At 41.0% G+C, this 15,732-nt stretch overlaps 1 protein-coding gene across 1 annotated transcript in view; it reads right to left on the reverse strand.

The window, feature by feature from the left end:
• Positions 1 to 3,107: 3,107 nt before the first annotated feature.
• The window catches only part of ITSN1 (intersectin 1 (SH3 domain protein)), a gene marked incomplete at its 5' end in the record, with an annotated part of 51,322 nt that continues 38,697 nt past the window's right edge, over positions 3,108 to 15,732 (reverse strand). The window contains 11 exons of the mRNA XM_008935108.1: positions 3,108 to 3,800; positions 4,621 to 4,794; positions 5,227 to 5,310; positions 5,412 to 5,494; positions 7,267 to 7,388; positions 7,924 to 8,136; positions 9,801 to 9,968; positions 10,818 to 10,916; positions 11,375 to 11,558; positions 12,835 to 12,941; positions 13,785 to 13,906. Of these exons, the coding sequence (XP_008933356.1) occupies positions 3,652 to 3,800; positions 4,621 to 4,794; positions 5,227 to 5,310; positions 5,412 to 5,494; positions 7,267 to 7,388; positions 7,924 to 8,136; positions 9,801 to 9,968; positions 10,818 to 10,916; positions 11,375 to 11,558; positions 12,835 to 12,941; positions 13,785 to 13,906 (1,505 nt within the window). The remainder of the gene's footprint in view (positions 3,801 to 4,620; positions 4,795 to 5,226; positions 5,311 to 5,411; positions 5,495 to 7,266; positions 7,389 to 7,923; positions 8,137 to 9,800; positions 9,969 to 10,817; positions 10,917 to 11,374; positions 11,559 to 12,834; positions 12,942 to 13,784; positions 13,907 to 15,732) is intronic.

Here is a 15,732-nt window from a genome sequence, read left to right on the forward strand (position 1 = left end):
TAGAAAGGCTTGCTTGCCAGCCAAAGAGTTTGATGTTGAACTACTGCTTCTAAGCAAAATGTCTTCTCTAAAATAGTAGAGCCTGCTAAGGCAGAAATGAAACCCCACCTTGCGGGCCAGTCCCAGTGGCCCGTGTAGCAGTTCAGTCTCACCAGTGCCTCATTTTAATCATGAGTAATGGAGAGACCTCATACTCAGCCTCTCTACAACGATCAATTCTACCAAAGCAAATGCAGACAGTCAGTCCCAGAACTCCGCAGTATAGAGATTTACAACCTCTGTGTCTTAGTGAGGATGCTTTTCTGTACGAATCTGCTCTTTCAATCCAGAGTGTGGTCAAGTATTATCTGGACTTTGACTTTGTTATTCTGGTTGTTTTGCACAACATTAGGAGAAGTTTACACACATCTTGTCGGGGCTGGAAAGGGACCTATGAGCTAAGGTGTGCTATTTTACAAAGACACTCAAAGATTAATAACCCACATCTGAAAAACAGGGTCTACAGAAATATAGGTAATCAATACTGGTAGCACAGACAGCGTCTGGCCTGACAGCCAGCATGTGCTACTTGTAAGAGGATGGCTCAACCTTCATGCCTTGTGGTAATGCCAGCTGACTTGTGTATCCAGGAAGAGATACCTGACTTCCTGGGCAGGGCTGTGTGCCTCTCCCTTCCCCCAGCTCTTCAGAACACAGAGGGTATTTAGACCAGCCCATGAGATCTTGCCATTTCTCTATGACAGCGTGAGTAGGAATACAGCTCATGAGTCTCTTTTTTTTCAGGAAAAGGCCTGAGCTTTTACAGCATGAGGTCCTGGATGAGCAGGAGGTCTACGCAGCTACTGGGCAGGGAGCCAGCGGGTTTCTAAGAACCTTTGGCTAACCCTGGTGCAAAGCAGTTCCCTCTGGGAAGCAACGGGAAGAGTGCCAATGTGCTACAGAGCACTGAGGGTGAGCAGGCGAGAAAATGGTGACACCCCAATGCACAGTCGGCTGCCTCTAGGGGTGCACATACATTCTGCCCTCAGTGCACAGGACAAGCTTCCTCCACAGGATTAGCCCATTCATGAGCAGTTCATTAGACATCTGTGAGGTGAATCATGATGCTTGCATAACTCCTATTGACATTAATAGGAATTGAACATTGCTGCGCATCGAGGGTAAGTGGGAAATCACAAGTGATGGTGGTCAGGAAGGTGCTCACTTCTGTTACAGTTCCCAAAAATTATGTAATCATACATGCCCATGACAAGAGTCTCAATCTGAGAGGAGCCCCTGCAGCTAAGGGTCCCCTACTTCAAGACCAGTTGAGTCTCAGAGGAAAGTGCAGCTCCTTGAGGCTCCTTTCAAAAATCTGGCCTGGGTATCTGCATTACGACCATGGATGTTTTTATCCTGTTTGTCTGTTTAGTTGTTACTGTAATTTTTGCTGGTGAAATGATACCATAAAAAAAGTGATGCTACTTTTTAAATAAATCTGAAATAAATCTTCACTGTATTTAAAGCTACTGAGTAAAATTAGGACAGCGATAAAAGGTTAGACGATGACATTTAATGTTACTCCATTAATAGATTTTATCACCTTTTTTTTAATCCTACCACAACAATGTGAATTTTCATATACATTATATTTAATAAAATGTATTGATATGGAATTAGGAAAGCATGGGTTTAGTACTATTTACATATTTTAATTGAAACGATTTTTTTAACAACATTGAAAAATAGAAACTTAAAGTTCTCTTAATTGTGTTTTCAGCCAGTTAGTGGTAAACAAATGCATGCCTAGGAAGTTACACTTCCTCTAAAATGTGGTCAGTTGAAAGTTTCTAACTAAAGTGTGTATCTCTGTTTTGTTTCAAAAAATACATAAGTATGTCTGTCATTTCTGATACAAAATTCTACACTATCTTCAATAAATAAATAATAAAGCAATTCTGAAAAGTATGAAATGTAAACTTTGTTGTCCCTCCAACATACATTATTTTTTTTCCCCTGTTGCTTGAAACATTACAGTGGTCTTTTAGGAAATTATAATACACAGACACTTCCCAGCACAGTTTACACTTATTACCATACTGTAATTACCTATCCGTTATAAATATATCCTAATTTCCTAATGGAAATCAATAAGACTTGTAGTGCTAGAGAACACCGCCTATACAGGAAAGGTGGAAACCAGTACTGAAAGGACATGCAAGGAACACCAAAATCTAACAACAGGCTCCACAAGAACGTTCACATGCTAATGAAGCAGGCTGACACCTCCCATTCAGAAATAAGTTCTTACAAAAATACCAGTGTATGCATGATAGGTCATGAACAAAATTAACCCAAGCAGAACAAAGAGGAATTGTACTCTCAGGGGTCTCTTCTCTCTCGAGTCGGGACTCAGCAAAGCACCTACGCGTGTGCTCAAGGGAAACGAGACGTAAGCGCAGCTTAAAGCTGGGTGCTTTGCCAAACAGGGAAAGTCTGCTGGATGTGGGCCTGTACATGTGCATTCGTTGTGTTAAATGGATCCATAAGCCCTGGCATTCCCCAAGATGACAAGGCTCCTACTTGGGGGTTCCCCACTCTGCACCATCAGAAGCACTCTGAGGCTGGTCAACATCTGCTGACCCTGCGGTCACCCTGGCTGGCTACCGATGCCTCGGGGCTACAGTGAGGAGCTGCTGCTGCTGCTGCCCTGAATCCAGTTACACAACCTCAAGCAGTTAGGCACGGCACAATTTGATAACTGATCACCACTGATTGCTTTGCAGACGAGACTCCACAGGGCAGGAATCAGCTTCCTGAGCTGGAGCCGTGATTTGTTTTCTTCCCTGCTGCAGGTGACAGATCATCCATCTGTGGCCACGCAGTCAAGCGGCAGTAGTAAAGGAGTACTGAAGTGGGGCAACACAACATACAGCAGGGCTCCTACGTTTAATCCTTCGCTTACTGTTCGAACCTTTACAGTCCTATAGAAAACGGCAACTTCCAAAGATACTGAGTGAGTGGACTCTTCTGGAGAGCAATTCAACTCTGTGCAGAAGGCGTGTACATAATTTATTTTCGGGGCAACATGAGTCATGAAGTGGTATGTTAATAGAATCTTCTCTGTTTATAGATATAGACTATTTATCTTCTAAGTCTTTTCAGTACCATCACAAAGATCTTCAAAGATCCTCTTACTGTGTAACTGCTCCTGTTCACATTACATTTACACACCGTTTTGCTGAGCAATAGGCACAGAATTCCTCAAGGGGGAAAACTCTGCAGAAAGCCTCCAAAACATACCAACATTGCCTTCTTCATGTAAATTAAACAGTAGGGTAACTGGCACAAGCACAGCAACCTAAGTGGTTTGCCAGCCTCTCAGACTGGAGCACAGCGACCAACGAGGTTATTTCATAAACCCAGGAAACTAATGTCAAGTTTCACATACAGAAATCGAGCGAGATCTCCTCACCAAATTTGGATTCATTTTTCAGTGAGAATTATCAAGGCACAAAGTTGCTCCTGTTTGCTTTGATAACCCTCTTGCGTGTGAAGGGCAAGCAGTAGTTTCATACCACCCCAGTAAGAATTTTGTGACAGCTTCTGAAGACACCTATTGCAGTGAACTCAGATGAACTCAACTGAAATAAAACATTGGTCCCTTTCCTTTTAAGGCTCATCAAACAATTGCAGGTCTAGTCGGACGACTATCTCTCCTGTTGGAACTTCATGCAGAAGGAGACACTTTGTAACTGGTCCCTTTGAACCCTGATCCTTCTTAATGTCTGCCACACGGATCTCTGTTCTGCCCAAAAAGTCTGAAATGCAAAAAGACAGCATGCTCAAAAAGTGGTTTACGTTGCAGTAAAATGCTAATTTGCAGAAGGAACTAAGCTTCCATCTTCACAAAACAAAAGGAGAGAATGTCTTCTTCAGTCCAACTATATTTTTGCTGTTGAAGAAGGCCAAAGGCTGCCAATCTGCATAGAAGAGGATTTTAGCTCAGCAACATTAGACAGCAGCAGCATTAGAAGTAAATGGTCCTATAAGCAGAAAAATCCACTATGTGGTTCAGAACTGCCTTGCTTCAGTAGCTTATTTATTTTATTATATTTTAGAAAAAAGGCCAAAGGCTACTGCACAGTTCAAACACCAAAATACAGTCTGATGTGCATATGCTCCATAAGTTTATCCCAGGTTATGAAATAAGAACGGGTTAGGAACCCTGGATTCATTACTGCCTCTGTTATTGCATATTATAGGACTTGGAAGACATTCCTCTTCCTCCTGCATTAATCTGTCAATTTGCAAAGAACATTCAGAATTTTTTAAAGAAAGCAGAATGGCAAACCATGCTTTAGTTCTTGTAAAGTTGCACAAGAAAGGAAAAACACCCAAAAAAAACTTGAGAGAGAGCTTCTTTTTGGACTGATACTAGCATGACTCCACTGGAGAGCAAGGGTGAGCAGGCTCCCAATATGCAAAGGTGTTTGATATTGGGTTGGAATTAGACTATCTCTAAAGGTCCCTTCCAAGTCAAATCATCCCCTGATTCTATGATTTACCTCAGCAGGCATGCACCTCTTCAAAACAGGTGATTTGAAAATACCCTTGGAAGGGCAGCAGCCCCCTACGTACCATCTGGTGAGAACTGGTCCCTCTCAAAAACCGTAATGCAGAGCACGTCCTGCTCAAGGTCTTTGATAAAGAACTGGCAGTTGGAGTTCCACTTTGGGTTGAGGGTGTCCTGTATCGTCTTGGTAATGTGGCACTGGGAGCCCATCGTCACTTCGCAGTATGGGTTACTCTTGCCTGGAAAGATGGAAAGAAACAGAAAAGAGTAATCACGTTTTTAGGTGTGTGATCTTCCTCCTAACTGTCCTTCTACTCCTACAGCAATGGCTGGGCTAAAGACTGTGGCCCCACTGCCATTCTAATGAACAGTGACACAGCTCTGCAAGGCGCTGAGCACCTTCCACTCTTCATTTCAGGACTTTTTGGCTTGTGATCTCTTATGATATGGCTTACATGGTGGAGACTAAGTTTGTCTGAAACAGATACTTCACGCAAGGTAACTGCATGACTCCTACTGAACTGCACGAAATCACTTCTGCGTATTTTAATTCCCTTAAAACTGCTTCAGTAAACAAAACCACATTTTGGACAGAACCTTCTTCAAAGTCAGTCTGACAAATACAAATGTCTTCTTTGTAGAGCTTTTTATGAAAGACACAACACACTTACCATGGGACCTGCAAGGTTTTAGTTCAATGCCTTCAACAATATTCACCATCAACCTCCCAATCCCTGTTGCTCTTTGTGAGCGAACTGTGATGAAACAGAAGAGGAGAGAGAAAAGTCATGAACATATTTTCCTGCCCAGGGACTTTTCCACAAAAGATGAGACCCCCTCACATCCCATGTGGTACCTAAGTAGGCCTTTTCTCTCTTCTTCTTTTCAGTCTCTATGTAAAGTTCTGAAGCAGCTTTGATCTTCTGAACCCAGGCAGTCCTTCAGTGGCAAAGAAAAAAAAAAAAAAATTGCAAAATACCATTTCCATTTTTCCTCCCTGGAGCACAGGTGACAAAAGTAAAGCTGTCCTCCCTTCCCAACCAAGGCTCTGGTCCCATCATGGTCTCTGCTACACTGAAGCTGTCTGCCTGGAAGAGACCTTAGTGGAATTTATAGCACCTGCAGAAATTTAACCATCCCAAGCTAGCAGGTCCCACCAGACAAAGAAGGATCAAGAGAATCACAAGCAGGAAGGACTTAGTGAGGAACCAAAAGGTATAGATAGCAGGTTTGCTGGCACCAAATCTTTTGCTTTATTGTAATTAACTTTGTGTAGGAAGTAGATACAAGACTGCTATGTTGCAGAGGTGGCCTCTTTTCTTGACTCCTGAGGTTTCATATCAAAATTCTTCTAAGTCTTGGGACACATGAAGTATAACGTGGGGAGTACACAGATGATGAGTGATCACGGTTCCCTATAGGCCCTTCTGGGAAACCATTTCATACTTAAGAGTGGAAGAAGGGGTACCAAGTGACCTCAAGGGTTTAGAAGAATTGCTGTGACATACAAGGGAGCTTGAGACCTGTGTCAAGGCAAAATGAGATAATCTAGAAGTTGTGGATCCATTTCTGATCCCAAAATGAAGAGCTGCTGCTCTACAGGGAATTGCAGCTACCTACACTGGCCTGGATTTGGGTCTGAACATTCACCTGTGCTAAGCACAGGGAGCTGCTCAAGAAAACAAAACCCTTAAGGACAATTACATCTTCCAGCTCAGCCCTCAGTGGTAAATGGCAGCTTTAGAAGTATACAAAGACTTTGATCATAAGGGTCTTTTATGATTAAATAGGCAAATTAATCACCCATTGATACTAATGTTTTACTTCTGTTGCTCCTAGTTGCTCTTAGTAAGTGAATGATGAAAATCTGGAGGTATTTCACCTAAAGTGCTGAGTTTATTTATTAGGTAATTGCGGCATAAAAGAAAGTCAAAGGCTGTATCCCATATAAGTAAAGACATTTGACTAGAGTGCCCAGTTTGGGCCAGCAGCTCTGGTGGGTCCTCTCTGCAGTGAATGGGGAGAGGCAGACACCTCCAGAGGGCGTTCAGCATGCGAAGATCTGGCTCCTTCCACTGATGGTTCAGTGTAGCACTAGCACACGTAAGCATCTTGCTGAAGTTCCTCCAGCCAGATAGGATGCATGCGGCCCAGAGTTTGGAGGTTTCTGACTATTGCCATGAGTGCTCTGGTGCAGAACAAGTGATCATTGCTATAGTCTAGTTTGTGCAACAGATCCTAAGTTGGAAAGTGTGTCAATTTTCATCACGAAGGGTGATGCTTCTGTATTGTATAACCATGATGATCATTCTGGTAGGTTTTTGCTTCAAGTTCTAATTCAGACCTGTTCCTCAAGCTCATTCAGCCTAGAGCCATACAAATGCTTGTACCGGCACAGACAAACGGATGTTCACAGAAGAAGATAGAAATACATCTTTTGGCTTCCTCAGGCTAATACAAGATGTTGGGAAAGATGGCCAATGATATAGCAGCCCTCCTAGTCACTTCAATCTTGGCTTTATTGGAATTCAGGAAACATCATTATTTCTCCCTCCTTTTCATATATTGAATATCATCATATTCTTAAGCAGGAGGAATTCTCCAGCCATGTAAGATAAACTGCTTGGAGACTATGAATGCATGCACACACCATTTACTTTTGCACCAGACTTTTCAATTTCAGTACTCACGTGGCCTGTGCAGGTACTTACCTTTCATTAATGCTTTCAGCCCGGAGTGTATAGACTCTATCAATGTGGGAGATATGGAAAATGGGCTCATCTCCAGAAGGGTCCGTGGGTAATTTTACTAGTACCTCATTTAAAAAAATGGGCTGTAAAACATAGGCAAAGCTAGAGTTCTACTGCACAACTTACAAGCAGATGTATCAACACAGAGCAATTTGCAACAGATTTATCTTGTGCCTGCAGCATGTTTCCCCTTCTGCCTGCCTCCCATCTTTCTTCAGATACGTAATTTAAAAAACAATTCCTTATTATCAAAGACATAGGTGCCTTCAAAGCCTGGGAACACTTCTCCTGATGTAAGTAAGCAAGCAGCCTCACGAAGCACAGTGATCTCTCCTTTCCCACACAGAGCAGCAAACACTACTCTCCCCATCACTCACTGGTACAGGTGACCTCTTGTTGAAGAGGGTGCTTCAGCAAAACTTCAAAAGCATCCTTTCTTATCTCGTTAAAGCAAACAACCAGCTCTCTCACCATCAGTCCCTGGAATCCCCAGCACAAGCCAAAGCTTTCAAACCTCTTCTATATAAAGGCTATTGCCCACACACTTGGTATGGGAGCTGCTGCCTGCTATAGGTACTGTTAGCATACTGTTAGTCACCATTTAAGAGTAGTACTTACAGTTTTGTACATTTTGTATTGCAGATTAGACTTGGGGCTGAAGACCTTGTCTGTGCCAGAAGAGCCAAGAGGTTTTATGATCTGAGTCAGGAGGAGGAAGTCGTTGAAGAGAAAGCCATACAGTTCCTTGTTACTCTTGGCTTTATAGAGTTTCCCACTGTGCAGAAACTTGCGTGGTCCCAGGCAGTTTGTAACAGAATTAAATACGAGTTGCTGCGAAAAGTAGAAGAAGAAGAACAACGCACTGTATAAAGTAAAACAATCGAGGTTCCCCTGAAAGAGATCAAATACAGTTTTGAGTCCTGACATTGGTTTCAGTTTGTGTCACAGGGATGACGAGCAATGTCTCTTCCTTGCGCATGACAAGCAGTGCAAGTGGCAGAAAGGCTACATGAAAATTCTCTTTAAGGCAGTCCATCAGTTGCACAGGGCACGGCCTGGACAGTCAGAGACAGACAGAGAGAAGCCAAAAACATTTGTGCCTGCTTTTGAGTTTCTCTGCCATGCACATGCATCTCTGTGAGTGGAACTGAGCTGATGGTGACTCCTCCTGGATTAGCCGTAGCTATGCAAGTGGCCTCTTCAGACATTGAACGTTCTTAACAAGGCCTGGATTTCCGAATTGTGTTTGAATTTCACCCATTAAAACATACATACCAAAGGCATTCCAGGTAGCCTGTCTTTGTGTATCCACAATACCTGGAGTTAGAGGACAGCTGCTGACCACTGGCTGGAACTGGCAGAATTTAAGACTCATCTGGAGGTTGCTATCAGATGAACAGAGACTTGCACTCTCCTAAGATGTAATTTTCAGGTTTCTTTTAACTAGGTGATGGAATGGTTTTTGCCATCCTAGCTGGCTGGGCAGCTAGATCTGCAGTGCCTCCTTTTACAGATAAGAAACATTTCCAATAGAAAAGTGGCAGAAGGCTGGATTGCTCCTTGCCACAGATTCAAGGCTATTGCTACCGGCATTACTGTGCCAGCAAGCAGCCAGCTGGTCTTTCAAGTAATATTTTTGGTGTTCTAAGAACAGGCATCACGTATGGAAGATAAAAGCAGCCATCTTCCTTCAGGAAGTAGTTGTAAGACAGCTGAATTTGTCTTTGACCCTTCTGACATTGTCAAACGTGTTTTTCCCCTGAAACAGACTTCATAAGATGAAATGCAATTATTTTGCAGTTTATAAACCAACCAGTGCTTATTATTTTTTTATCTTCTAGAACTGAAAACTCAATGCATACTTTGAAAACCAAGGTGCGATCTGTTCTGTCTCTGTTTTCTTCACCAACAATAGGCAGGCTATCAAAACATCCTCCAATCTTTGGCAATATTTTCAGTACTGTTTCAGTAGAGAAACTTTGCGTGTTACCTTAAAAAATAGTATGCAATGGGGAGGCAGTGATTCTCTCTGTAAAGTCTTGATAGAGACTTGATCAGTATTCTTGAGTTTTAAAAATACGTACAAAGTTTTATCGCAAAAAATATTTTCTGTGATGAGTTTTAAAGCACTCCAGGATGGTCAGGTATAGCTTCAGGATGAGATACAGCAGTACAATAACCACTGTATTATAACGAGTTATGAAACTGGGAAGCTGTGGGTGAAAACTGCAGCCTTGAGCCTGGTACTAGTTCAGAGCCAGGCAACAAGAGCAGCATTTATCATATTGAAGGCAATAACACGAGCAGCAAAAAGGATCACGTGCAAGAGCAAAAGGCAGCCAAAGAAAGATGAAAACAAAGGCCTGGAGATTATGTGAAGTGACTAATTACGCTGTTAGTCCCCTGATGCAGTGCCACAAGTGAGCCATGGCTTCCCCCCGACCAGCGGAGACGTGCGCCTGCCTCTGCGTCACCCCCGAGCGCTCGCTGTTTACCTCCGACAGGCCTTCACACTGGACATGAGCCTGGATCCACTCCAGCCTGTCCGAATTCTCCTTCTCCCGCACGCCTTCATTTACTTGAGAACACAATTCTTCTGCTTTCTCAAGAGCATGCTTCAAGTGACTGTGGTCAGGGTGGTTTTCAGGAGTGTTTTCTATTATCTACAGATAAATTAAGCACATCAGCCTTTTCTGTTATCTGCAGTTAAAATGTATTCCTGTTGTCAGCCCTATACTTCTGTTTTATTTCTTTATTTTCATCTCAGCCAGGCAGTATGTTCCAAATTTCTTTTTCTCCTTGACAAACACGAAAAACAGGGGACAAACTCACAGTCTGTTTGTGGACAGCTGAAATGAATGCCTGCCAGCAGAGCCTTTGCATCAGTACACTGCTCACTCTTCTGACACGTGTGTGCAAATTCCACCCATATACAGAAAAAGGTCCATGTCTGTTTAAGGAATGTCTTAAATGCCAACATCCAATTTAGAATTCTTCCCTGTGAAAGTCTTGAGCCAATTTCAACAGCATTATTCAACATGGTAAGTGTTAGGCAACAAATGAAAGTCAGGAATGGGCTGTAAGTTATCCAGCAATGTAAGCTGACCAGTAAGATAACTTACAAAACTTTGGCATTCAGGCTTGCACACTTAATGTCATTTACCAGACTATGGGGAGGAAATGACGCTGTGGAAAAAGGTAAAGATGAGCATAAGACTGACCCGTTACTCCTGTTATCTGAATGTTACAGTTTTCATTCAGCATTTATAGCCTTCTGGTTCTTTGTGTGTAGGTTTTACCTCTGTTTCTAATGGGAACACCAAGGTATTTCACTGAAGCCAAATGAATTACTGCATTTTCTCTAGTGTGATCAAATATAAAAGGACACCCCATGTTCCCTAGCACACCAGATTTCCAACAGTGACAAAGCTTGGCACACAGAGGGAAACTATCCTGTAATTAATCTATAAGCAAAGCAGCATCAAAACCATCATCTTTGCAAAAGAACGTACATTTTTAATTATTAGTGGGTATCTTGTTACCCGTTGCATAGGCTTTAGTAGAAAACTTGATAGTGGCATTCCTTTACAGCGAGGATCCATTGCTAACCTCTGAAACATTAGAGAGGTAAAACGGTGTTAGTCAGTTTGTTTAAAACCCTGCAAAATGAGCTCCTCCAAGAAAGGAAAAGGTAGGGCAACAAATGAACACTATGCCTCAGCTAAATCTATTCTTAGATCACAATGTCAGTGCAGCAGAATTTCTTGTATATTTTTACAACATATTCTTCACCTGCCTTGCCTGTACATGAGAAGGGTCTCTTCTTACTGTCCTGGCATTTTACAGCTAAACCATTATTAAACAAAGTGTTTAAAAAATAAAAAACAGAATTGTTTGAAAAAATTTATTACTTCAGCGAAAAAATCTATTCCTTTAATGTGCTTAAGTCTTAAAACTCTTGATTCTAGTCCCACATAGAGCACTATTTGAGACTACATTTTGAAAATTATCAGAACGATGAGCTAAATTTACAGTGTGCGAAGTTCATGGTGATTGCTTCTTCTCTTACTTTAACAAACTCCTTGAACTCAGGGACTTCATCTGTCTTCTGCTGGATGAGTGCTGCCCCATTGAGCTGGCAGCTACAGAACCGAATGTAGGGCTGCATATGTGGCAGCTGAGCTGTCAGTATGTCACCAATCATTTTCACTGGCATCTTCTCTCCAGACATCTTCTTACGCACACGCAAAGCCCTAAACATGAAAAGGTCGTGTATGTTTTATAAGTAGACCACTAAAGGATGATTCCTTCTTTATTAAACGAAGGGCCTGATTCTTATTAATTATTGAAACACAGACCCTTGAATAATAAGTAGATCAGCCACAGGAATTATTGCATATTATAAGGGACCAACATTGCATCCTTAGCCAACACGTTTTCCTCCTCTGGTAACCAGACTGTTATTTGACATTAGCTCAATGCAATGCCAGATCAGATACAATATAAAAAGGCATGTGATTTCCTTTTCTATTAGTTTAGAAAAAAACAGATACACTCATGAATAAAGGATAAAAACCTTACCACTGCTCTTAAGCTTAAAGGTTTTAGCCTGGTTTCCTAAGGACAGGAGATTTATTGTGATTGAGCTGCTTGCATTTGTCCTATTACGACAGTAACTTTTCAACTTGTGGGTCATTTTCAAATACATTTTACAAAAAAGGAGATCTCTCAAAATTATAAAATCCCTCTAAGTTCAACGAAAATTGGCAGCTCAGTAGGGACAAAAAGGAACCTTAATTATCCCTCCTGCTTATGAAGGTTTAACTCAATCCCCAGCCACAACATTTACTGTGTCTTGCTGAAAGCAGTAGGGATGGGTTAGAAGGACACAAGTAGAAAAGAAATGGATTCATCAGAGGCCACAGAAAATAGAGGTAGAAATAAGGGTACTTCTGCTGTGTGCAGTTTCATGGTAGAGAGCTGGGATCACAGTAGGCTGGAAACTTTGGAAGTAAGGATGTAAAGTATGCTGGACACAAAGCCATAGGAGAACAGGCTTTGTTGGCACCACTTCTCACAGAACAGCTCATTCAGGTGCTTTAAGCTTACAGTAACTAAAGGGTTGTATCAGCTAACCCAGAATAAGGAGGGCAGAGGTTTCGGTGCCTTGTTTTGCATTCACAGATAATAGGACTGGAATTGGGTATGGGCTGTGACAGAGGAAGGGCAAGTCCACAGAAGGACTGTGGCAGGCACTGCTCTTCAGGAGAGGCTGACCTTCCTTCCTGGAGCACACCAAGAGCAAAGTAAGTGCAAATACTTACTCAGCAAAGAACTGCTGGATTTTTCTCAACAACAAGTCATAGCAAACATTGTTAATATTTTGCTTTTTCCAACAAGGAAACGTGTGGCCCTTTTGATTACTGGCTGCATAAATGGCACATATTCTCACGCAGCTAGAAAAGAAGTGTGGGGAGAGGCCCATGATTTTGTCATTGCTAAGTATGGGGAAAAAACCCAACAACTTACTTCAGTAGTTTTATATTGCACATAATCAGCTCCTTCCAATTAACAAAAATCATAGCAACTTCTTTTTCTGTTAGCAGCTCAGATTCCATTAGTGGTTTCTGGAAGATCTATAGATTCGGAAAATTAAGCAGTGTAAAAAATATAAGGTAAATATAATCAAAATGACTAAGACTGATGATGTTAATTTCCTTATTCTGGAGGTGAGAAAACTTCACATCAGAGTAGCACTTGGCACTCAGTGGAACAGACTTCAGACATGCACTGTGCCCTAGAGATCCACAGGGTTCCCTGATAATGTTTGTGAGTGGCATATGGCTTTAAAAAAAGAATACTCTAAATTTGTGTTGGTAGTTCAATTATGACCTGGATAATCTGTTTGAGACTTGTGAATTTTAGTCAGAGGTCTCCTGCAAAATATCCCAGGATTACATTGATAATATAACCAAAAATATATTTTACTTTGGACTCTTTTATGGAAGTTCTGATTTCTCTCATCATGTCTCAGGTTTGCATATCTTGACCTCTTTTTCAAAAAAGGGCTTTCCTTCTCTGTTAAAAGAACTAAGTCAGTTGCCTGTAGAGGTTCCCCTTTTTTCCACATACTGTGATAACTTGATTGCCACTGTGAATGTGGAAAATGGGCTTCAAGTTTTAAGAACTTCTACATAAGAAATAAGCATTCAAAATCAGAGGCAAAAAGGGTTTACAAGAACGATACTTTAAACATCAGTGTTTTGGTGACAGTAACACAAGGGCTTAACATTAGTTACACTCACACCCATACACACGTGTAGCTATATCTATATCTAGATATTAAAACTTTACACAGATCATCCCTAGGAAGTCAAATATGGCACTGATATAAAAAGAGTTTGCACAGTGAAATTATTTATTTACTTTAAAAAGATGAGTGATTAAAACCTGCTCCTAAAGCTGCTGTGCTGTCTTACCTCTGTGACCAACTGCAGATCATTTACATAGTTCTCTTCCGTGACAATGAGCTCATGGATGTATCCCTGCCTTTTTCTTTCAGTAGGTGTCAACATATCCAGGAGATGCAAGTCTGCACACCCTGTAAAACATAAAAGGATGCTAGATTTTACTTGTGGTCATTTGCAAATTGGTTCAGATCCCTAGCAGTTTAAGCAACACTTAATGAACAGTAACTACCACCTGTTCAGCTCACTTAATCATTATTCATATGTAATGGCACGACACTAACAGTGCAACAGTGCTTCATCTCTCAGTGACTTAAAAAAAATGTATTTAAACCCCTCACCCCCTGCTTTTTTTTTTTCTTTTTTTTTAAATCAAGGCCATTCCTAAGTGCTAAATCTTCTCTGGTGGCAGAGCTTAAGTCACTCCCATGCTACCTGCCCATTTACAACCTCACTCTGAAGTTCACTGTCCTCTTTAGTTGTGTCATTCAACTTGAGTCACACTGTAAAACAAACCTCCAAATGGATGGCTGATAATAAAGAAGGGGGGAAAGACTTAATCTGCTATTAGTGCCAGAAAAAAAACTGTAGAGATATCATAAAAGGGAAAAGTATTAGGAAAGTGCTATAGTGACCTTAATGCTTTTTGGTAGTCTAAATTCAAGGTTCGACTCTATCCTTCTGAAGTAGGCTCCCTAATCAAGAAGGTACTGCGGAGCTTCTTTACTTCTTCACACTTCGACTGAAAATTGCTCCTAAATATTTGAAGGACTTGAGCCAGAACACATGAAGGTCAGTGGAGACTGGTCCAAAGATTTCACTTATTTATAGGCCAAGCCAAAGGGGTTCATAATTGTTCTCCTTTATCTTTAGAAGTACAGGAAAAGTTTCTAAGAACTCATCTTTCATCAGTTTTGTCCTTTGATTTCTGAAACCACCTCCTTAGTGTTTATCTTGTGTAGATGCCAGAATTTTTGTATAAAGCCTACAATCTCAACTTTTATTTTCTATTCTGAATTAGAACAGAACATTTAATTACATTCTTTTCCTGTAAGCCAGTATTTTCAGCTGAGCTTAACTAAATTATTCTGAGACTGGCAAGAAGAATGTCTTCTTCCAGCTTCGCTTTTAAAATTATTTTTATTACTTTTCTGCATACAATAGAATTAATTTCAAAAAAGCAAGGGTGATTTCAAACACGTTGTGAAAACATTTGGCTTAAAAAATGTACAGTTTACAAGTAACTTGTAATGGGAAACTTTTTTTAGTGTATTCACCACGAAAACAAAATTCCTCATGGGAAAAGTTCTGACTGAAAAATACTCAAGGAGACCTTCACTTCATGGGATTTTAAATGGTCAAGGTTTGTTTTTTTTTTTGTGCTGTTCACCAGCATCAGTAGTGACATCAACCTTCTGAGAACTGACAGGGATGTTTTTGGACCAGATGTTCACATGTGGTTTCACATAGTGAGGCACTACTGCTTCTAATCATATGACAGACAGGAAAACTCTTTCAGTTCTTTGCATATAAAGTTAATACTTAGATAGCATTTACTGCATTTTTAGCTTCCTGAATGTAACTCTGGAGCTGACCCATCACTGTGCCACTAGTAAGGTCCACACGTAGCACCACTAAGTATTTCATGGGCTGCCTTCAACTGCTGCTTCAACTAATCTCTGTTCCTGAAAAAGTAACGATATATTTGACTTGAAAAATAAATTTTTAAAAAAGCAAAGCAGATACAGACGGTCAGGGTAGTTTCCCTTATGACTAAGAAGCTGAGAACAGATGAGATGAGAAGCATAAGCATATTGATAATGCTCTTTTGAGTACATTGCAGTCCTACAGAAAATCCAGGGGAAACTTTGCTTGAAATAAAAAGCAGGTTTTGAGATTTATAAATTTTATGTCAAAATAACCAAAGCACTAGGCTCATTTCAAAAGCCAAGAGTTTCAT

Source organism: Merops nubicus, unplaced genomic scaffold (assembly GCF_000691845.1).
Source record: "Merops nubicus isolate BGI_N331 unplaced genomic scaffold, ASM69184v1 scaffold40272, whole genome shotgun sequence".
Taxonomy (NCBI): Eukaryota; Metazoa; Chordata; class Aves; order Coraciiformes; family Meropidae; genus Merops; species Merops nubicus.